This window comes from Orbicella franksi, chromosome 1, assembly GCF_964199315.1.
Source record: "Orbicella franksi chromosome 1, jaOrbFran1.1, whole genome shotgun sequence".
NCBI lineage: Eukaryota > Metazoa > Cnidaria > Anthozoa > Scleractinia > Merulinidae > Orbicella > Orbicella franksi.
The window spans coordinates 10,188,064-10,211,660 of NC_138145.1; the positions used below are offsets into that span (position 1 = coordinate 10,188,064).

At 39.8% G+C, this 23,597-nt stretch overlaps 1 protein-coding gene across 1 annotated transcript; it reads left to right on the forward strand.

Moving 5' to 3' along the window:
* The first annotated feature begins 1,220 nt into the window (after positions 1-1,220).
* LOC145489187 (nicotinamide phosphoribosyltransferase-like) lies at positions 1,221-20,297 on the forward strand. The gene is made up of 18 exons (XM_081468124.1): positions 1,221-1,586; positions 1,773-1,886; positions 2,603-2,699; positions 2,867-2,956; positions 3,756-3,814; positions 4,457-4,531; positions 5,427-5,510; positions 5,780-5,856; positions 6,459-6,512; positions 7,159-7,219; positions 7,575-7,621; positions 8,161-8,231; positions 8,454-8,522; positions 11,651-11,721; positions 11,807-11,900; positions 14,335-14,414; positions 15,249-15,374; positions 16,218-20,297. Exons 1-18 carry the CDS (start codon positions 1,533-1,535, stop codon positions 16,332-16,334), a joined length of 1,440 nt encoding a protein of 479 aa, XP_081324250.1. The 5' UTR covers positions 1,221-1,532; the 3' UTR covers positions 16,335-20,297.
* Positions 20,298-23,597: the final 3,300 nt, after the last annotated feature.

Genomic DNA, 23,597 nt, shown 5'->3' on the forward strand with positions numbered 1-23,597 from the left:
GATTAAATTTAATTGGTGTTTTCCACGAGTAAAGGGCTAGCAAAGTAGTCACACAAGTCATAAAAAAACCCTATCCCGACCGATGTATCGATTTTGGTCACTCCAGTGACCACAGATTGAAAACGTGACAGAAAATTGGCGTTACCTTTGATTCTCACCAAATTTGTCGTATCCCCCCCCTCGGGAGAATTTTGTTAAGTTAGCTAATTTAGTATGCAAGCCACCGTAATGGCGGTCGCCGCCGGCGAAATGTTTATTTGCTCAAAATTGGGGCAAAATCTTTCGGAGATGGAAATCAGGACATTTGTAAGGATACAGAAAGTAATTTGGGACCGGTTGCTGGCTTCTAAGGCTGAATTTATCCAGAAGTAAGCTGTATTTTCGTTTTCGTGTCGAAAGCCACGCGATGAAATATTATCGGCTTGTTCTGCTGTCTTGTTCTGTTTTTTCTCTTTGTCGTTTTTGTAGCCCGCCGAGGCCAGTCTTTCGTCTAAATCAGTTGAAAAAGGTTCGAAAAAGATGTTCCCATTCAAGTTTAAACTCTCAGGCGATAATTGTGGAGTTTTTTGGCCGAAACGTCGGCTTTGTTATGTTGGTGTTTTTCGGTTGCTATGGGCGACCGTTGCTTCCTTTGTTAGGACAAGTCTGGGAAGTGAGGTCACAAAAAAATTCTAATTAATTCTGGTTTTGTTCGATTTCGCTGAAATTTTAACACGATAAAGTTGGATTGTTAACGAATAGATTTACCGCCTGCCGATGTGTGGTAGCTATTAACGCTGAAGTGTTATATCGCTTCGAAGTCAGGGTTTTGAAGAGATTTTTTTGCAACATTTGGGTTCGGCGTGATTTTGTAATCTGAGGTTTCGGTTGACCCCGAAGGAAAAAATATCCGGAAAAGGTCATTTCATCGACGATTCAAACAAATATAAATATGTATATGTTCCGAGCTAAATTTCTGGTGAAAAAATATAATTTTTGACGAGCGCTGGGTTTTTAATTTATTCCCGCGAAAGATGAGATTTGTTGTTTCAACAGCTTTTGGCGAGTAAACATCACAGGCTGCGTGACTCAAAATTTGGCCGAGTGGAAGCTTGGGTCTGCTCGCACCGAAGTCGAAAAAAAAAAAAACCACGGGTAAACCATGAACCGCGCTCGGCCCATGGCCGCGCGGTTAAAAAAACCACGGGTAAACCATGAACCGCGCTCGGCCCATGGCCGCGCGGTTAAAAAAAAAAAACCACGGGTAAACCATGAACCGCGCTCGGCCCATGGCCGCGCGGTTAAAAAAAATAATAAACCACGGGTAAACCTAGAACCGCGCTCGGCCCATGGCCGCGCGGTTAATTATGAAAATTGGCAGTTTTTAACATAATTTCTAGTAAAAGTAATCATTTATGTTTGATACACAACATAATGAAGAACATGTGAAGTGGTGTGGCGCAAGGAACGCGGGCTCACAAAAGGTTGGGAAAAAATCGAATTACAATTCGAAGGAGGACTGAGAACCAGTATCCCGAGAAAAAGAAAGCAAAATGGCGGCAAAGTTGGATTCTGAGAATATTCTGCTGATCACCGACTCTTACAAAGTAAGAAAACCTTGTTTGCCCCAAAATTTAGTGATTTGCTTGATTTTCTATCTTTTAGATCACACTTTGTCGTGTCTTGCGCTGGTTTGGAGGATCTTGAGACTTCCGGTTCCACCGCATTGAACTCTGACAGGGAGAGGTTCGTTTGCAGGCTGTTACCAAATCTGTTATTTTCGTTACAAACAGGTATCACATCACAAGCAGTATCCCTCAGGTACTACCATAGTGTTCTCTTACTTTGAAAGCAGAGGAGGAAAGTTTCCAGAAGTGTGCTTCTTCGGTTTACAATACTTGATAAAGGTGTGTGGTAGGAAGTACATGTAAGCACTTTCACTTTCACTTTTGAGCTAGTGGGCGCTGTTTACATACAGTACGTTCCCTTCATGTGGATTTTTATGTGCATGCAAATTGTTGACGTTATATGTGATTTGGCATACAGTATTTGAATGAATTTCGTGATTTTCTGGGGCTACTACCATTTTCGAGCTATCGTGAACGACCAACTTTTCCACGTTGTTCCACGCTTTAAACATTTAAACTTGTCTAGACAAACTGTCGCGTTTTTTAATTGGACCAATTAACGTTTAGAACGTGAACATGTCAAGTTTTGACAGCTCTGCCAGAATGTTGCCTTTCAAATCATGGGGTGAGCCTTAGTTTAATGTTTATTTTGTTGTTTTTTTTAATATTCAATTCAATTCAATTCATTTATTTGCCCAAAATCATCTACAGTTCATTTTTACATTTGTACATTTTTACTTGACTAAAATCATGTTGCTTTGAGCTGGAAGTCTACCAGTTGAATCTCAGAAGCCGAGGAGACTGATGTATATAGAGGTCTGTAGTCCTGTGCAATGAACTGGCAACTTAGAACGATCCACTCTTTAATTGATAAATTCAAGCGTCAAACTCTTGTCTCCGTTTTCCAGTAAGCTCCTAGCATTTGCAGGAAATGTGCCAAGTATAAAGTGGATCATTAACAATATCATTTTGTTTTTGTTTTATTTTTTTAATAGAAATGGCTTGTGGGGCAAGTTGTCACAGCTGAAAAAATAAAACAGGCAAAGGAGTTCTACCAACTTCACTTTGGTTACCATCTGTTCAATGAAGAAGGTCAGTACAACATTATAAAAACTCAAAAAACAAATTGTTCTGCATTTTGATTACAGTTCTCACGTGACAATAGTTACAAAATGACATGCTTGATAATTTGAAGGAGTGCTTGGTCATGTGCCCCCATCTCATAAAATTGTCATCATCTGATTTGTTTTTTTTCAAAGGTTGGCAATACATTTTAGAAAAGCATCAAGGTAAATTACCCCTCAGGATCAGAGCTGTACCTGAAGGCTCAGTGGTTCCTGTTAAAAATGGTAAGAATTATTCCATACTATAGAAAAGCTCTAATTTCTAGCATCATGATATGGTCTCCTTAATTATGTCAATATGAAGATTTTTCCAGAAACTTCCCATATCTCCGCTTGCGAAAGGACCTTTGGTTAATCTGGTCAAAGTACATACTGTGACAAGAAAGTGCTTACTGTTGTTTTAGTTAAAATAGTGAGACAATGTCGGGAAAATTCAATTTGAAATTGTAGACTTCCTGTAGAGGTACAGCTTCTCCTTTGGAATGGAACGTGAGACATTGGCTGTTCACAAAACCTGGAGTTTGGATCAAATCAGATTAACAAAAACTTTATTCTCACAATGCCCATTAAACCCATTAACTTTTGTACTTTCTCAGTTGAATCTACACATCATTGAATTTAGAACTTTTTATTATTTAATAATGAGATTTTTGAACCTTTTTTTAAAATATATCATGTATTCAAATTTACTCCCGTTTTGGCTTACCATTAGCATTTTACTGCTTCTCAACTGGGTATCAAAGGATCTGTGATGTCACCTTTATGTACATTAAGCAACACATGAATGCGTGCAAACAAGTATTTAAGAAACAGTCCTTTCCCTCAACAACATTTTTTAAGACCTGTAGAAAAAGACGGTAAGATGCAATCACTCAATAATATGCCTGCTTTTTTCATGTAAACAACAGACAAATGCACATTCCTGAGAGACAAGATCTACATCATGTGCTTGCTGTTGTCTAAGTATATACCAGTAGTGGGTTACTTACTGTGCTTTTTTTGTGTGTGTTTGTGTGTTATTCAGTGTTATTCACAGTTCAAAATACAGATCCCCATTGTCCCTGGCTAACTAACTGGGTTGAGGTGAGAGGGACACAGTTTTCTCTAGACTTAATAACACAAGTATAATCCATCATACCAGAAAATAGATCCTAGGTAACTGAAGTTCAAATATATTCTGTCGCAGTTGAAATGTGTGTTTTAACCAAGTGCAATGACTGTACTGGGAGAATATCTGCCAGTCTTGACAGTACAGACCAACTGCAGCAAGGTTGGTACTACAAGGACAGCGGGCTGATATTCTCCCTGGCATGGTTCGGCGAAGTGTTGGTTGATGTTATGAAACTGAAAATTTTAGGAAAAACTTTCCAATCACCCGCTGGAAAGATGCCATATGCTTCAAGCTTAGATTAATTGTGTGACTAATGTAGCCTACTTAATATTTACTCATGACTGATATTTTTAAAGAAAGAGAAGGGCCACAGAGGTGGAAGAAAAAGACAAATGTATTATTAACTATTACTTGTAAGTTAGCTCCTTTTGAAAGATATGCCATAAAACTATGATTGGATGCATTTGGTTACTGACCCTCTGATCTCAGGGTATACTGTTGCTACTCAAAAAAGTTTTGATTTGTTTTTGGGGTCATTTTTCAATGACTTTTTAGTGGGTTCTTACAGATTTGGTTATTTTCTTGATATTACTTTTGTTTATATTTATTTGTAGACACTACTAGTTCAGTGTTGGTATCCAATGACAGTTGCCACCAACTCTAGAGCACAAAAGCAAATTATAGCTGAGGTATTCATCTTATGAATAGTAAAGTGATTAGTTTACATTCTGTGTTAAAGACTTTAATTTACTGTCTGCCAAGGTCTTCAGTGTGATAGAGTAAATGCTAGTTTAATAAGAAAAATAAATTAATATTATTGTTTTCTGAGTATAATATATGCAATAAGCGATAATTATTTTTTTCTACATGTACTTTCCATGGCAATGTGTACATGATCACAGTCTATCAGTGAGTGCTAGACAACATTGAAAGAAAGAGTTGTAATGATACATGTATTTGTGGATTTGTAATATTAGAGGTAACATTTTTCCTCTTCTAAGCACATTAGACAGTAGTCTGTCATATAATTGTTCCGTTCCTACTCCACCTTTTAAGAGGATGGCATGATTGGTTTTGGGTATTGTACCAGACTCTAGATAAAGAGATGAATGTGTTTCACATGGAAACTGATGTCTGTGGAGGAAGATTTGAATCAACTGAATTATACATGTACATTATATGTTCGTCTGAAAGATAGTTTCAAGGTGCATGTTAACCTACAAGGTATTGCCCTGGCATAAATGGTGTTGTGAATTCTGAAAGTCTGGTACATGGTATGTAATAATTATTGTACCAGGGCTTAAAAAAATTGAATTCCAGCTTGGGCTTCAGACAAGCAGCTCTCAAATTTTGCTTGCCCTGGGCAAGTCGTACTTTACTTTTTTTATTCAGCTGGCAGACAACTTGCCTGGGCTCTTGCCCATCGGGAAGTGTTAGTGAGAATGATACATTGCTTGGCTGAGAGGAAAATCTGCTTGCCCTGGATGACTGGACAGCACTTTTTTAACAATCCGTTTGTTCCACCTGCAAACTAAGGGATTACTGGTGCTCTAGCTCATTCATGGTTTCTGTTTCAATTTTCAGTACCTTGTTGAAACAGCTGACAATTTAGATGGACTGCCATTTAAACTTCATGATTTTGGTTTCCGTGGCAGCACATCAGTTGAGGTTAGCGTCTTTTGTGAGTTTTAATGAATGGGAGGTCTATTGCTTTATATATTTTACTCTTGACTGAGACATGATTATATAAAATGTAATTTATTACATGATCTAGGTGAGGTCTTGAATAAAACATCACATTAATTTTTTTCTTTCACACTCAGACAATTTGAAGACCATTGGCTATTAATAGTAAATTACATTATTCTTTGTGTGTTTGAGTGTTCTTTACCTTTGGGATATTAAAATATCAGTGAGACAATTTTGTGTTCTTTTAGTCTGCATCCCTTGGTGGAGCAGCTCACCTTGTCAATTTCTGTGGAACGGACACTGTAGCTGGTATGGTTTTAGCAAGGTCAGTCTCTTTATCTACCTCTCTCCTTTCCTGTGCTCTTGTTTTCTTAACTTAAGAAGAAAAAGATAAATTTCCTAGTTTATGGAAAGTTAAAATGTAACACAGGGATGCTACTATAGCATGACAACAGCCATTTCACAACATGCATTAAGTCTTAGTCCATATGAATCATGAATTCACATTTGCCATGAATTTGTTGACTGGTTATTGCATTACAATACTTGAGAACTTGAGTAAAGTGGTGCCATATTATACTAAATTTCAAACACCTTGGAGTGATATCTGACACCAGATATCCGAGCACTGTGAGGGTGAAGAGTCTTGTCCAAGAATACAGCACAATGGTCCCAGCTAGGGCTTGAACCCAGACTGCCTGATCCAGAGTGCAGAGCACTAACCATGAGGCCACCGCACCTTCCAGTAATTGACCAGTCTGGTGCAATACTGTCTTTTAATTGATCTTTTAAAAGAAATATACCTAACCATTTTCAATAATACTAGTAATTAATTTGTGGTATTGCAAGGGAAAAACAGTTTATTAAGTTCAAATATTACAATCTTTACAGTTAAATTAATAACAAAAACCTTTTTTCTTGTCACAGGAATTATTATGGTTGTGAAATTGCTGGCTTCTCAATCCCAGCTGCTGAGCACAGGTAAGCTACAAGAGGGCCTGTGTAGCTAACCTGTCTAGGGTTTTTATTTGGGATGTAATATATCAAACATGAGACACAATGTTTCATTGGGATATCCAAACACCCAGAAGAGAGTTGAAAACATGACGCGTAGCAGAGTATCTTTGACGAAGTTTGAGGTGTTTGGATAGTCTTGAGTGTTTGATATATCTTCTCAGTCAAAACAAAAACTAAGTAGTAAATGGAGAAGAAACATCATCAAAATCTATGCCAATTAAGACTGGGTATCCAAACCTCTTTCACAGTTGACATGATTTTTCTTTGTTTTGACTTGATGAATTATTAATGAATTTGAGAAGGTGGGATGAAGTGTTTTTAATTTTAAATTACACAATAATAGTAAAAATAACCAAAATAATTAATAGTAATTGACTTTCTTTCATCCTCATAAATTGTTGAAAAGTAACTATATCCTGCCTGCCCTAGTTTGTTAAATAAAATATGACTGTGTTTAACTAAATGCTTACAGCAGTACATCAGTTGGTAAAACCAAAAAGAATAATATACATTAAGTTAGGACAAGCCAAGTATATAGGAGAAATTACTTTTTAATTTCCATCTGACCAAAAGTTTTATTGCTTAACTGGAATTAATTTTTTGTCAACAGTACTATTACCACTTGGGGAAAAGAAGGAGAAAAAGAGGCATTCAGGAATATGTTGGAACAGGTGAGGTGTTTAACATCAATCTGTTTTTTACTCATTTGGCTTGCAAATCCGTAGAAGTTGTTTGTTTGTTTGTTTGTTTGTTTTTACACCTTTGATACTTAGCCTTTACGAAGAGTACAAGAAGTTTGTTTAATAGTGAAAAACAGTGAGACATACGGTCATCTTGGGCAATAGCATTTTGTTTTCTCTTTTAAAATTAAAGAAAGGTCATTTAACTGCCCTCTCTCTACAGTCTAATAAATAAATAGAAAGCCCCAAAACAATCTTGATTGACGGTGGATCCCTCTCAGTATCTTCCCTTGTTCCAACGTACGGCTTCAATATTAGTTTGCTGACAGAGTCTGTATTTGTTTAGTTCCCAAATGGATTGGTCGCTTGTGTCAGTGACAGCTACAACATTTGGTGAGTGTGCTACACTGTTCTTGGTACTGTAGGTAGGTAAAGTCTGCATACGAGCCAAGTGGCCCATCAGGCCGGAGCTTATCCTGGTTTCTGTGGCATGAACCGACTAGGAGTATTTCTACTCCTCCTGGGTGGGATGCTAGTCCATCACAGAAATTTGAAAACGGAGCTTTATTTCTACGGTTAGGCCAACCGTCCACACTAATCCGTCGCGAAAACAGAGCTTTTCAAAAACGCTCTTCGAACTGGGGAAATTTGAAAACATCGGCTTTGCGTTTTCGTGTGGATGGAAAACGTTTTGAAAACAGTGCTTTTCGTAAACAATGGTGTTGCGATAATCAGGTGATTTCCTTGACCGAGATTTCCTCAAACACAAATCCAAAATGACCGGTGATCAGTTGCTGCGTTTTTAAATTCCTCCGGCGTAGTGTGGACGGAAACATTTGATGCGTTTTCAGAGTGAAACCTCCGTTTTCAAATTGCTCTGGCATAGTGTGGTTGGGGCCTTAATGTGGTGTTTTCTTTGTATCCAAATAAAGGGAGGCTTGTGAGAAGTACTGGGGAGAAGACTTGAAAGATCTTGTTGTTGATCGTGGAAAGAAAAACAACGGTAAGTCAATTAGGTAACGGTTTTCCTCAAATTACAATGTGAAGTTTATTAAACCAGTGTTTTAAACTACTTACCACAAATTGTGCTGTGGATGTCTGAAGATGGAGGCTGGCTAACTGACAAAATTTTACAGTTATTTTCAGTTTCAAATAACAGCGTTTCTTGTTATAGTTGTGTGAATTAGTAATTCCTCAAAGTCTTCATTCTCTTCCTTTATATCAGGTGTACTTGTTATTCGTCCAGACTCGGGCAATCCTCCTGAGGTGGTGGTGAAAGTTCTAGATATCTTGCGTAAGTCATATAGCAGTTGAGTTTGAATTCAGACTTTATTATGCTTTAGTCATCCTTTGTGTTAAACATCAGGATACGCTAAGACTGCGAGTAGTCCCTCTTTCACTTGGTACGTCGTGTGTGAGGCGAAAGAAAACGACGAGGATTTTGCGCGGCCATTTTTTTGCGCGCGGTTTTCTCTCGCGTCAGGCACGACGGACTGACCGAAAAAGGGACCTCCCCAGAGTGGCTTTTCACGAACAATAAGTAATCAGTTGTAAAAATTTCATTTAAAAAGGATCTTTTTCAAGGCAGGACTAACAACAACAACAACAAGAAAGTTGTTGCGAAAAGTAGAGCGTGGATCTACTTTGAGCAATAAATTTTGGCTTTGTTGCTCGTTTTTCAGCAAACTCATAACTTGTCACACAACAAATTTGCTCATGATCAAGCAAATCAACCAATCAACGCGCTGCATTTCTTTAACCCGCAACAAATGTTTTTGTTGCGCGACAAGTGGATCACGCAAGGTGAAAAACGCAAAACATCGACCCAAAACTTGCAACGAAACAATGTTATGGAACAAGTTGAGGGTTTGTGCATCTCGTATTTCGCCGCCTTAAGGACAACGAGAACGTCACCAAACAAAAGCTTTAATGAGCAAAACAATAACTGTGCACTTGCGTTATAAATCTTTGTACATTTCTTTGCCGTCCTCAGCAAAACAGCAACGTGAAGTGATTAAGCTCTGCATATATTAGAGGACGTCAACGATGGTAGCTAATTTTTGTGTTTCTATTTGGAATTGAACGCTGTCATAACATTTTAAATTAGCCTGAGTAAGTTTTTAAAGCGAAGGACGTATTGAAGAGATCTAGATCTTTTTAAGCTTTTTAATTTTTTTTTAAGCTTTTTAATTTTTTAAACATTTCAGCGTATCTTTAAAGTAGTTAGTTTTTTATAGATATATATTATTTATACATGCTCTTTTTATTTTACGTTATACAGGGCCCCCGTTGATACCAGTCCTGCGACTGAGGGGGTCACCCTGTTTAAATATCGATTATTATTATTATCGTCCTCACGTAATGTTTGCTTAGAGTCCTTAGGGCCGAGACCAAACCATGGTCCTGGGGCACTAGGGGATAGCCAGTTTTTAGCTTGATAGCACCCTCCTCAAAATGTGTGCTGTACCTAGCAAGGTTATCTTTTGTAGTTCACTGATGCTTAATTGGCCGGGAATTCTTCCAAGATAAGTTTCTAGTCCCTTTTTGATAGCTCCAAGTGCTCCAATGATAACTGGTATCGTTTCCGTTCTCATGCCCCACATTCGGCTTGTTTCGATTTCCAAGTCCTTATATTTGGATAGTTTTTCACTGACTTTCACGGATGTGTTTCTGTCTGATGGTACTGCCATGTCAATAAATTTACAGGTTTTCGTTTTGTGGTCTTTAATCACTATATCGGGTCTGTTGGCTGTTATTTTCCTGTCTGTGTGTATTGGCATGTCCCATAATATCGTGACATCCTCGTTTTTTGTAACTGTTTGCGGCTCATGGTCATGCCACTTTTCTGATGTCTTTATATTATAGTTGTGACAGACTTTCCAATGTATATACGCGGCTGCTTTATCGTGTCTGTGGGTATATTCTGTTTTCGCAAGTTCAGGACACCCAGACACGATATGGTCAATTGTTTCGTCGTATTTGTTACACATCCTGCATAGGGGGCTAGTACCGTCTTTGATAATGCTGGCGTGGTATGATCTGGTAGCTAGGCTTTGGTCTTGGGCTGCGATTATGAATCCTTCCGTTTCTGCCTTCAGTCCACTGCTTTTGAGCCACTGGTTGGTTTTGTGGTGGTCAACATCTGCCTCCTTTATTCTCTTTGGGTATCTTCCATGTAGGGCTTTGTTCTCCCACTGCTTTGTTAATTTTTCTTGGGTCTTATTTCGTGCCATTTGTTTGGTTCTCTTTGCATATTTGGTGGTTGTTTCTTCTGCTTGTTTATCTGGTATTGTTAGGTCTAGTTCTCGTTTGAATTGTTCTACTTGCCTTTGTATAGAGTACAATTTCTTTCTGCCATCATGTTCTTGCACTAGTTCGATTAGGGCATCATCAGTGTTCTTTAGGTGTGTATCGAGCCCTATCGTGGTTGTTTTGTAGGAGGCTTCTAATTGGATAAGACCCCTACCACCAGCATTTCTTGGGAGGTAGAGTCTGTCTACATCTGCTTTTGTGTGATGCATTTTTGATAGGGTGAGTAGTTTTCTTGTTTTTGTGTCTAACCTCTTGATTTCACTCATCTTCCAGTCGATTATGTTAAAACTGTAGGTCACCACTGGGATAGCTAAGGTGTTGATTGCCTCAAATCTATTGGCAGCATTGAGCTCCGTTTTTAGGACCATCCTTACTCTGCGGTAGTATTCCTTCCTCACTCTTTCTTTCATCTTGGCATGCTGTATACCATCACCTTCATCCACGCCAAGGTATTTATATGTGTTCTCTTGGTCTAGTTCCTTGATACAGGTGTCAATGTCAAGTTGTAAATCGGAAGTTTCTGTCAGCTTTCCTCTTTTGAATGTGGCTTTAGCGCATTTGTCCAGCCCGAATTCCATCTTGATATCATTGCTGAATGTCTTTACAATATTGAGTAGGCCGGTTTGCTGGCTGACACTTTTTGCATATGTTTTTGGGTCGTGCATATAAAAGAGGTGGCTGATTGTTCTACCCTGGGCTTCATACCCATAAGTGGTTGCCTTTAGTCATGAGCTCAGTGGAGCAAGGGCAAGACAAAACAGGAGTGGAGAGAGAGAGTCTCCTTGAAAGATTCCACTTTAAATATCGATTATTATTATTATTATTATTATTATTAGACAATTGCGAAATTCGAAGGTGAATTAGGCTCCATTTCCAGCCGTTTTGTGAGCCCGCGTTCCTTGCCCCACACCAAGTTGGGAGGAAGATAAACAACCGGATTCCCAAACGGCTGGAAGTCGAGCCTAAAGGTGAATATATGTTTATATTTTTTTCAGTAGGCGTCGTCGTCGGTGTCATCGTCGCCACTGCATAAGCTCGTTATTTAACTAGCACGGTTACGATCAACTTATCGCAGTGTAACTGTTTTGCATTCCTGCTTATTTCTTACAGATCGGAAGTTTGGTGGCGAGAAAAACTCGAAAGGATTCCACCTTCTGCCGCCTTACCTCAGAATAATCCAAGTGAGCAAACGAAATTCTTCAATTTTCCATATTTGTATCAGCTCTTTGAAAGCGAAGCTTTATCATATAATTGTTTGTGTTTCAGGGTGACGGCATCAGCTATGAAACCCTGTCTGAAATTTTGGAGAACATGAAGAAACACAAATGGAGTGCTGATAATATCGCATTTGGGAGTGGAGGTAAATTAATTATCATTGCTCAACTGCATCATAGTTTGCACAGGCCTGAAAAAGGTCTTGATAACTCGCCACATCCTTGAAGTCCTTGAAAATGAAAAGAGGAATAGGTTTTCTCCTGGAAAAGCTGTTGAATTTTATATGGAGTCCTTGAATTTTGTTAAAACAAGTCTTTGAATATAGAGGTATTAGTTTCTAAAGAAACTGTTGAGCTACATTGGACGAGAAGAGAAACACATAGTAATAGCTATTTAATCATTATTCCACGAGCTGAGATGTTAGATAGCCAACGAGGGGTTTACCGCCGAGTAGGCTGTAATCATCAAGCGCGAGTGGAATAATTGTTTTATTTAAAACGGCCTCAAAATCAGTATAGGAAACTAAAGTAAAATAAAAATGAAATCGCCCCAAAAACTCACGCGAGCGCTCACCATATTTGTAGAGCATGGTATAATTGTGACTAATTCATTGAAAACTCTTGAATTACATTATCCAATGATCCAGTTTTTAAAAATTATTACGTTCGACCGAACGCAGTTCTAATCGCGTAATGCAGAAAAATTCGAGATCTGTGAATCTATCTATCTATCGGGGGACACCAATTTGGCCCCCCCCAAAGAATTCTTCAGAGGGGAATGACGTCATGTCCATGTTTGTCCATGTTCTTTCTTTCGAGTGTTGCGCATTATTGCGGACTTTCGAGTGTCGAGCAAGCTTATTGTGGACTATAGCGGATACTGAAGTTACTTATTTATAGTTCGAAGTCAGTGTTAATGGCATTTAAAAACCTTGTAGACATGTCTTCACGAAATGTGTACGACTTTTCGAGGCAGCTTATTGAAGACCGCAGCGGATAAGTTGTTTATTTAAAGTTCGAAGTCAATGTTAACGGCATTTAAAAACCTTGCAGACATGTCTTCACGAAATGTGTACGACTTTTCGTACGAACAAAAAGCTGTAGCTTGGCTGCGTGTTGTGTACCCTCTTCTCTTTGTCCGAAACCAATGCTGCTTTCTGCTGAATAAATCAAGGGAGGAAATGATTTTTACTTCGCTGGCCTAGATTTCTGTGCGCAAACTATGTAACGTAAACCCAACGAAAGTGATTACTTAGGAAATGAGTTCAACTCCCAAAGGGTTGCTTTGGTACACCAACATGTCCTCCGTTTCACTGTTTCGAAAGAGAAAATGCCCTGTAGCTGTTACCCCAAAGCCAAGGTGATTCAAAGTCGTGTTTGTAAACAAAATAATTGTCCTAGTTTTGGCAATAGAAGCACGTCGTCTCGCATACCGACGGAACAAACATGGTTGGTGTCGATTTACACGGTCAGTGTAAAACACGCACTGCGGACTGCAGACTACGGACTACGGACTGGGTGTAAAACACAGACTTATGTATAAAACGCGGACTAAGCATTACGGACTGGGCGTAAAACGCGCGCGGACTCAGGTATAAAATGGGGACTGCGGACTAAATGCGGCCTCCCGACTGCAGTCCATGCTTTTTACTGGCCAGTCGTAACTAACATTACACAATACTTGTATAAAAGAGAACAAACCCTCTCGTATGCACTTGCTTTCCGGTCAGTTCATTTTTTTTTTTGCCCCTGCTGAAGTGAGACCAATTTTATGCCTACCTAACAGCTCAGGTACAAAATGCTTTCCCTAGAATTTTTGTTTTGTTTTTTTTTTAACATACCAAGCCTGTTTTGCGATCAATTCATTTGTTTTCGCCCCTACTGAAGGGAGGCCAATTTCACGCCTACCTAACAGCTCAGGCACAGAATGCTCTCCCTAGAATTTTTGCTTTTTTTTTTTGAACATACCAAGCCTGCTTTGCGATCAATTCATTTGTTTTCGCCCCTGCTGAAAGGAGACCAATTTCACGCCTACCTAACAGCTCAGGCACAAAATGCTGTCCCTAGGATTTTTTTTTTAACATACCAAGCCTACCAAACTCGAACGCACTCTTTAATCTATGATTACTACTAGTAAATATTTCTCAATGGAGTCTTGAGTCTTCTGTATTTTGTGTCCATCCGTACCTAAGCATATGGTTCTGTGGGAAACGAGTCCCTGAATATCGTTGAATTAACTTTGAAAAATTCTTGAATTATCCCTGAAATGAAAAAGTCCTGACGTCTGTATAAATCGTGTGTATTTTGATTTATGAGAAAAAAAAAACCAACACATCGAGGAAGGTGCTTTGAGGATGTAAAGATCTTGTTTAGTGTAATAATCAACCGATTTTGTTATATCCACGCGAAATTGTTTCGCTTATCAGCTTTGAGGGAACGTGTCTGGACAGTGGCAAACGCGAAGTACAAACTCTCCTTACCATAGCTGCATATATTACCTTTTGTTTTACTTATGAGAATGTCGCGGTACATCAATACTGATAATTTTCTTAATTCTTTTCACATGTTTTCTCTGTGTAGGTGCGCTTTTACAGAAACTTGATCGTGATACTCAGAAATGTGCCTACAAGTGCTGCTTTGCTGTCGTAAACGACAAGCCAGTAAGTGCTAGTTCCACATCGTGCTGCAAATACATACATACATTCATAAACTTTCTTAATGTGTCTTAACATCTAGCCGATGGGGAAAAAATCCCTCTACTAAATATATGTCCATAGTCTTAAACGGTCACTACCATGCGATATTGTGGCATTTGTGGTCGAAGCGCCGCTAATATTGTCCCGAGTACATTCACTCGTACACGAAATTCTTTTAGAACACGAAGGTATAGACCTTTCCGGCATTCCAACAAACAATGGCGCCGAGTCGAGGTCAGGGTGGACAAAAATACAGCAAATGTATGAAAATGTCCACCCTAGCCTCGCTCTGGTGCTATTGTTAACGCACTGAGGCGGAATGCGGGAAAGGGCCTATTGTTAAAGGGATCCAAAATACGACAACAATTTTTTTGTTTTAGCTCAGTAGCGTTTAAAGAGTAATTTTTCACAAAACCAGACCGGCATTATATTTAGGTTTCCATGATATGTCTTTATTAAGGATTTGACTTTTCGAGGTGGCAAGTGGCTAGGGCGCCGGACTTGAAATCCGGAGGTCGCGGGTTCAAGTCTCTCTCTGACCACTAAGCTGGAGTTATTTCTCGGTAGACCCTAGTTCAACTCCTCGGTCGTGCTTGTAAATAGCCAACTGGTCTGCCTCCCGCCAGTTGGGATTTTTAAGTATTGACCACTACTCTCCTGTAAGCAGCGACTTTTTCTGCTGAATCACAGGGTGAACTTCACAGCAAAGTGCTCTGTTTAGGTTACAGTCCATTGGACCCGTCGAGTCAGTCAAGTGACGTTGCGCTTTCCTTACAAGTTATTAAACTGTTTATCCAGGTCAATGTTTACAAGCAACCTATCACTGATTCATCAAAGAATTCCAAGAAAGGCTTGTTGTCCCTGGAGCTTGATGATAAGGGAGAGTATGTAACCGTTGAAGAGGGAAGAGGCCATGCAGAAAAGGTACAGTTCGCCGCCATTTCTTACTATTACAAGTGTCTTACAGCGTAGCCGGAAAGAGTGAAATGTTATGAAGTCTTCTTCAGAGACGTTTTCTGATAATTTCTGTAGAGCTCCAGTCAAAATAAATGTGCACTGAAGTGATAATCACTTAGGCGACGAAAAGAGCGCTTTTCACTTGAATGTCGACAGTAATTCGCGTTTGTTTTTGATTTACATTACTGCGCTGAGCAATTGGCTTAAAGAAACTCGCGCCACTTTCACAACTAACTTAAAACCAAATTCGTGACCCGCTCACCGTCATACGCACACGTTTTCCTGCACTTCGCGTCGTCACTGTAGTTTTTTTTGTGTTTCCTTTTTGATTGGGCAGAGTGATGACTTTTATTTTGGTTTTGCAATAATCAATCGAAAACCTCACCTCACCAATAACCAGTCAGAAAGCGCAACACGTAACTGGTGGCAAGCGAGGGAAAATACACCAAATTATAGCGCAATACATCCTTTTGTTGGGGAGTTTGGGAGCAGGGATGGCGCTGTGGTGAGAGCGCTGGCCTCCTACCAATGTAGCCCGGGTTCAATTTCGGCCCGGTGCCGTGTGTGGGTTGAGTTTGTTGTTGGTTCTCGCCTTGCTCCGAGGGTTTATCTCTGGGTTCTCTGGTTTTCCTCCCTCTACAAAAACCAACACTACAAACTCCAATTTGACCAGGATAGAGGACCCGGATGAAAACCAGCTAGGGCTGATGTGGCTTCCTCTCTAAATATTGTAATTTATTTAAGATATATTAAGAAGAGTCCGCGTCACCATTGAATCTGACTTTTCGTTGTTTCTTCGTTGGCCGGCAGGATCTTCTCGAGACTGTGTTTGAAGATGGAACGCTTGTCAAGGAGTACACGTTTGCTCAAGTCAGAGAAAATGCCGAGATTCCATTGGTGAAAGAAGCAAAGAAGATGGCCCAGTGATCAAGCGATAGGGTTCATTTGCGTGCGTGCGTGCGTGCGTGCGTGCGTGCGTGCGTGCACGTTTATGCTTAGCCTCGAGTCTCAGTCATTCAGACTGGGTCTGGGCGCGCTTGTACCAAGAGTTTAAAAACACACACAAACTTGAACACTCACTTTCTGTCACTAGTCACACGATTATGTAAACCACTAATCTTAGAGGACCTGAACACAAATATGTTTTACCATAGAAGCTCTCCTAGCCGGCGGTCTCTCCCCCTTCCCTCCCGTGAGCACACATCTTGATTATGGTCCTAACCGCTTGCAAAGACTCATTTTTAACCTCCATTAGACTCTTGTCCTAAGTGGTCACTTTTTGTTGACCCAAGGGTGTCGTGTACGGAAGGTTCGACTGTCCATGCGATAGGTCACTGACAGTAGCCGAGGTACAAATACTGACGCAGGACAGTGGAATCTTCGCTAAGTCACACCTCCTGTGAGCGGACAATTTATGGTCCCAGCCACATACAAAGAAACATTTTTAACCTTCCATAGGCGGACACTGCTTCTTAGTGGGCATTGGTTCTTGCCCCAAGCGTGTACGCTAAAGGAAGATAGGTAAAGGTACGACTTTACATATGATGATAGGTTAGCTACAAAGGGAAGGCAGTGTTTTTGTGGATTGTATTGAGAAGAGATCACGTAGAAGTAGTTTTTAGAAAAAAAATCTGCGAACCGAAAGTGCGGTAAAACGACAAATGGACGTCAATCTGCCGTAATTTTACGTCGGCAGTTAAAACAACATGTTTGAACACGTTCAAGTTTAGTTTCATCCAAGGAATGACATACGAAAAATACCACTGGTTCAAGCTCCGCGTAGTCGTTGAGCTTTCAAAAACAATAAGTTTACGTCTTTTCGGCTGAAATTTGTTTCAACCGCTACAGCAAAATTTAGTGGTGAATAATAAACTGAACAGTAGATTGGTTATGTCTGCGGAGCCAATGGAATGATAGCTGCCCTTAAGAATTTTATGTTCTCGGAAACTAGCTTATAAGCCCTCCGACAAGTAGTTGTACTTTGCGCAGGCAACTATCGCTCGATATGCCCTCTAAGGAAACACTCTGGTTATTGTAGAATGTATTTAGAGAATCATACAGATTTACAAATTGTTAAATTTAGTGAGTACTTTACAGCGAATGGTCAATAAAGCGTTCGCAAGCTGACTGTTTGCTAGAGATAAGAGTGAAGAAAAAGCTAGTTTGGCGATGTGTATTGTACTGTGTACTGTGTACTGTGATTTAAATGCAATTATGCCAGGTGTAATATTTGAATAGCATTTGTTACAATACGAAAATTCTATAACTCCATAAAGTTTCAGGAGAAACCGTGCAAAAATAGCTGCTAGTTTGTGAAGGTAATTAGTTTGTACAGTGGAATTCCGATTTTTCGAACCTCTAAGGGAAACGAAAATTGGTTCGAAAAATCGGATATTTCGAGAAATCGGGTGTAAAATTACAGAGTTTGACTGAGGAGAGGGAAACGACTTTTGGTTCGAGTTATCGGGAGGTTCGAAAAAAAGGTTCGAGAAATCGGGATTCCACTGTCTAAAATTGTTTATCCTCTGGAGTAAAATATTCGCACTCAGAAGAATTTAATCGTTCAAACGTGGCTTTTTTTCTTTTTTACACTGTAGGGTAAGTAAACTAAATTCGCCCAAATATCGTTAAAACAACATAGAATGGCAATAGATAACACCAAGCAATGTTCTGTGAAATAACTAATAAATTTTAGGTGCGAAAAATGAACTGAAAACGTGTTACCAGGTGTTCCTCTTTGACAAAGACCAAATCTTCCGAAGGGAAAAAGCTGGCGGCTATACATTTAACCTCAAATTATGCCATGCGAGCCTAACAAAGCCCGTAAAATACAACGAAAGCCATATTTTTTGCTAACGACATTGTTTACGCTAGGTTTCAAGGTTTTAATAACTTTTCTGTACGTTTTGATGAGCGTTGTTCAAGTTTTCGTGCTCTAAGCATTGTGGGTGAATGTATCAGTCGCCATCTTTTTTCCTTCGGAGGATTGAGAACTTTAAGGCTTGTGCGTAGCTGTCGGGGGTTCGTGCGCAAGCGCCTTGCATGCCTCTGCGGTTGAGTAGCTAAAGAGTGCAGCAATTTCGCGAACGCCGAAGTGGTGAGGAAACAACTCCGGGAAAAAGGAGAATTCGTGGAGAAATTGCAAAAAGCATTCTAAAACCATATCAGTCTTGATTAGGCCCCGTCTATACTACGAAGGAGTAATTTGAAAACGGGGGTTTGACTCTGAAATTGCATTGGGTGGCTAGCCAAACCCCTTTTGGAGAAGCAAAACATAACAAAAAATTAAACAAGGGTCTGAATATTATGGCAGAAATAAAGGCAAACTCTCTGGACAGGTACCTGATTGTAATTTTTACTTTATGACATTGCTAGTATTTCTGGTGAAACGGTCTTCAATTAGGTTCCAATTCTCAAATTGCAACATCTTGGGAACATGCCCCATTGATGTGAAGGTGAATTAATCAACATGACACGAGCGTGGGACAGAAAAATTCTGAGTCCCCGGCAGGAATCGAACCCATGACCTCCCGAACATCGAGCGGGCGCTCTATCCACTGAGCTACGAGAACTCATGGAGAGCTAGGTCATTTAACTGAGTTCATATATGAGTGAGTAGTGATAAGTTAATAAAGATGGTGAATTTTTTTCATTACCGAGCTTAAAATTCACCATCTTTATAACTTATCACAACTCACGATGACTTCGATAGCGTTGATCCTAGCAGTATGCAGGACACCTGTCATATATGAACCTGCTCTCCATGAGTTCTCGTAGCTCAGTGGATAGAGCGCCCGCCCGGTGTTCGGGAGGTCATGGGTTCGATTCTTGTTGGGGACTAAGAATTTTTCTTTGTCTAACGCTCGTGTCATGTTGATTAATTCACCTTCACATTTCATTACCGAGCTTAAAATTCACCATCTTTATTAACTTATCACTATGCCCCATTGATATTGCGGCCCCAAGGTACCAGCCACCTCCCCTCCCCCTCCCCCTCTAAAAATCCTGGATCTGCCTCGGCGCATAGCTCAGTAGTCCAAAACAAGATCAGACGCTTAGAGAAAGCAATCCTAGTTTAAGTTCTTAACAAGTGCCATCTGAGATTCTGTCTGGCTTGAACAAACAACAAGGCTAGTTACCATAGTTCCTCCGATTCCGATCCCCGTTTTGCAATTCTGATGAAGGTGGACGGAAGCCACTGAAAAGTTAAAAAAAAAAAAAAAAGATCGATTACAGTAAACCTTAGAACATACATGACCTTAATTTCAATTCGGATGACAGAGCGGCATTACATGCACAGTTAAGTATCTCCGAATAAAAACAGTAACAAAAATAATAACGAAAACATTCTATCTAAGTTAACATGACAACATCATTTCCATCTAGTTAATAAAACATATCGTAATGTGCGAGCATTTTTTATGCAGGATTGAGTTAAAGTACAGATTTCGTATTTATACCGGTTGCTTTTTTTGTTCGTTCGTTCGTTCGTTCGTTCGTTGGTTGTTTATATGATATGTAGCAAGCGATCGTGCGTTCTACAAACCACTCTAGCTTCTCGAGGATCTTTGCTCCCCTGTGTCCTATCGTAGCAATTGTGGAGTACAGTTCAACACCTATTAAATGGCCTCCCCCGGGAAATGGCCGCTTCAAGGGGGCTTGCCGTTTAATAGAGGCAAAAACAATAGAAAAGCCCTCATCAGGACTAATGGATTACTGGCCGCCTAATAGGGATGGACGTTGAATAGGTGGCCGCTTAACAGACTCGACTGTCATGGCAACAACCACACAGTTTGCTAGAGCTCTCTATCGGATATATAGTAAATGAAAGAACTCTCTATGCTTATAACAATACCTCCTAAAATTACCCCACGTACGTGCTTGATCACACTGTTATGCAAATGGAAAATTAAAACGTGAAAATTAAAACGTGAAAAGGACTTTTTGCATTTTGAGACAATAAGAACCATTGTCATCCAGTAACATGCTAATAAGTTTCTCAGCTTGTGTTCGTTTTCAATTGCAGACGTAGAGGCATAAAAACAACGTTTAATTCAGAATAGCGTCAACCACTCTTAAAAATCTGTTTTGTTTCGACGAAACGAAACGTTTCTTTCTTAATCCTGACAGATTGACAGCCACATAGGGGATAGAACGACTGATTTCAGCCAAAATTCCAGAGTTCTTCTTGTCCGGCCAGCTTCCCAGGCTTCGTTGCATACGGCGCTCACTCGTGTGTATCACTGACCTGCTGTGTAATTAAGCTGCTAGGTAAGTGCCCTGTAACGTTCATTTAACTTGCTTCTTTGGCAAGACAATCTATTCTAAATTCCAGTATGCCCTCGTACTCGTCTTTTCTCGGTTCGATCAAATGACAGCACCAGCTAGTCTTGACGTTGTAGTCTTACGTGGTTTAAGTAACGTTAGCTTAAAGGAACAATTTGCTGCTCTGCATGCGTAGTCGCTGGTAGATATTATATACACATCTTAAGGGTGATCAGTCATTCGGCGACGTATTAACGTGAAATATCAACAATTTTTCGTATTTTTCATGTAAACAAAATAAAAACCTCCATAGAATAATTAATCATGCCAAATTTAGAATAATGCTAAATTTCGTAACAATCTGTGGGAAAATGATGAAAATATGGGACCCCAAACTTGCCATTTTTAGAAAGAAATGTATACCAGGGGTCCCATATTTTCGAAGATTTTGCAATTCGATAAGATCTATTAACTCAATGTTTTATTTTGGAGTCAAAGTATTTCTTTTCAAGGCCTTTTAGGTCAGTGGAAAGATTACTACTGAGACAGCAGTAAATTGAAAACATTGCTGCCATAATTGGGCGGGCCAGCGTTAACGCCTGCAATCCTCAACGGTTTCTTATTAGCAGGAAATTTGGAAAAGCAGCATTAAATTCCAGCTAATTCCTGCAGGAAACGAAAGATTGTGATTGCAGGGTTTTGGCCTGGGCAAGCACTTTTCTAAAACGCGAAAAATTCTCTGGCTGCGAGGAGGCTGAGATCTATTATTTCAGTTAATAATAAATTTATGCCAGCCTCTAAGCAAATGATGTAATTTCCCGTTAAAAATGTTCGGTGTGTAGCCAGGCATGTTAAAAATTGGTAAAAAAGGAAAGGAATTAAATGGTTGTCACTGGCTAAAAATATGTGGTTATCGGACGTTTCGGCCACTACTGTTGCCTTCTTCAGCAAAAGATGGAAAATGCAAATGTTAAACGGCGTCCTGCTAGAATATGTAATAGATGTGTGATAAAACTAAATGAGCAATAGTCTCTAGAGTATTCTTAATGAGCGTAAAAATTCTTAATGCCATTGTACACGTTCGGTAGCGCTATGTGTTCGTTTATAGCGTTCCTGTCTCGCACGGAATGCCAAGCTTCAAGAATTAGTCTTTGTTTCCATACTGATGATCTGTCGACAATTTCAACGTTCTCCAAATCTATTTGGTGACCGTTGAGCATATGGTGTTTGGCCAATAAAGAGTTTTTGTCCGATGTTGCTATAGCCTATGCGTGTTCTTTCATACGTGTTTTTAACGCGCGTGATGACTGACCAACATAAACACAGTCACAGTCTTTACATTTGATCTTGTAAACAATGCCTCTGGAAGCCTCTTTCTCGCTCTTGTCATTGTCGTTTAGTTTAAAACTAAACGAGTAACGAAAGCTCTTGCCACTAATAACTACCCTGCAAATTTCATTCACAATGGCCGCCAACGGAGTAGACAACAAGAAACGAATGATACCGACCATCGTGGTTTTGTCATCCTCCCCTACGCCAAAGGTTTTTCCGAAAGAGTCGCAAACGTTCTTCGAGGTTTCAATATCAAGGTCGCCCATAAACCTATTCGTACCATCTCGAACATACTCAAAAAACCTAAAGACAAGATCGAGAAAGAGGCTTCCAGAGGCATTGTTTACAAGATCAAATGTAAAGACTGTGACTGTGTTTATGTTGGTCAGTCATCACGCGCGTTAAAAACACGTATGAAAGAACACGCATAGGCTATAGCAACATCGGACAAAAACTCTTTATTGGCCAAACACCATATGCTCAACGGTCACCAAATAGATTTGGAGAACGTTGAAATTGTCGACAGATCATCAGTATGGAAACAAAGACTAATTCTTGAAGCTTGGCATTCCGTGCGAGACAGGAACGCTATAAACGAACACATAGCGCTACCGAACGTGTACAATGGCATTAAGAATTTTTACGCTCGTTAAGAATACTCTAGAGACTATTGCTCATTTAGTTTTATCACACATCTATTACATATTCTAGCAGGACGCCGTTTAACATTTGCATTTTCCATCTTTTGCTGAAGAAGGCAACAGTAGTGGCCGAAACGTCCGATAACCACATATTTTTAGCCAGTGACAACCATTTAATTCCTTTCCTTTTTTACCAATTTTTAATTCCCCGTTAACTAGTCCTAAACTGCCATTGGCTGCTGATGAATCCACTGTTGTTTTGAACCATCCTCATCTTAAATGTCGACTAACTACAAGTGCAGTTTGTATAACAATATAGACAGACAGGTTGTTTTTGTACTCTCACCTACCGCTTACCGTTGGCTTTAATTCTATTTTTACCAATCTCGACAAATTTTCTCCTCATAAAATTGCATGTTCTGTTGTTTTGTTTCGTACATAGGCGGATCACTAATGTGGCTGTCTACAGCTGCTCTGCCTGTTTTTCGGTTGAAGCAACACCGTAGTTGTAATATGATCGAATCTCATTAAATTGCGGTTGTCTTCTTCATGCAACATTAACAGTCAATTTCTCAATTTTCCTTTTGCAAAACTGTTCATATGAAAATGTGTTTGATTTGCATGAAACTAAACGGGCAGGTAAAACACATTTTCATGGTTTACCACGAGAACTCGTTTGACACAATGACAATAAGTTCCCCTGGGAGACTCCCATATAAGAAGTACTAGGGTCCTCGTCGTACCTTAAAGGGGTTAAAAAAAAAGTAGCCTGTTCCAGGCTCTCGGTCAGTGGAAACGATCGAAAAAGCGGGCGGGTGACGAGCGGGGTCTGGGAGAGAACAGGAGAGGTCTCCTTCTCTCTCGGCCGGTACCCGCCCGCTTTTTCGATCGTCCCCACTGACCGAGAGTCTGGAACGGGCCTTTAAAAAACCCCGGTTTGGTAGCTCTTAGG

Coding starts and splice junctions, on each gene's coding strand:
- LOC145489187 (XM_081468124.1), top strand. CDS start 1,533: ATGGCGGCAAAGTTGGATTCTGAGAATATTCTGCTGATCACCGACTCT. Junction 7,622..8,160: donor AGTGACAGCTACAACATTTG/GTGAGTGTGCTA, acceptor ATCCAAATAAAG/GGAGGCTTGTGAGAAGTACT. Junction 11,722..11,806: donor CTTACCTCAGAATAATCCAA/GTGAGCAAACGA, acceptor TTTGTGTTTCAG/GGTGACGGCATCAGCTATGA.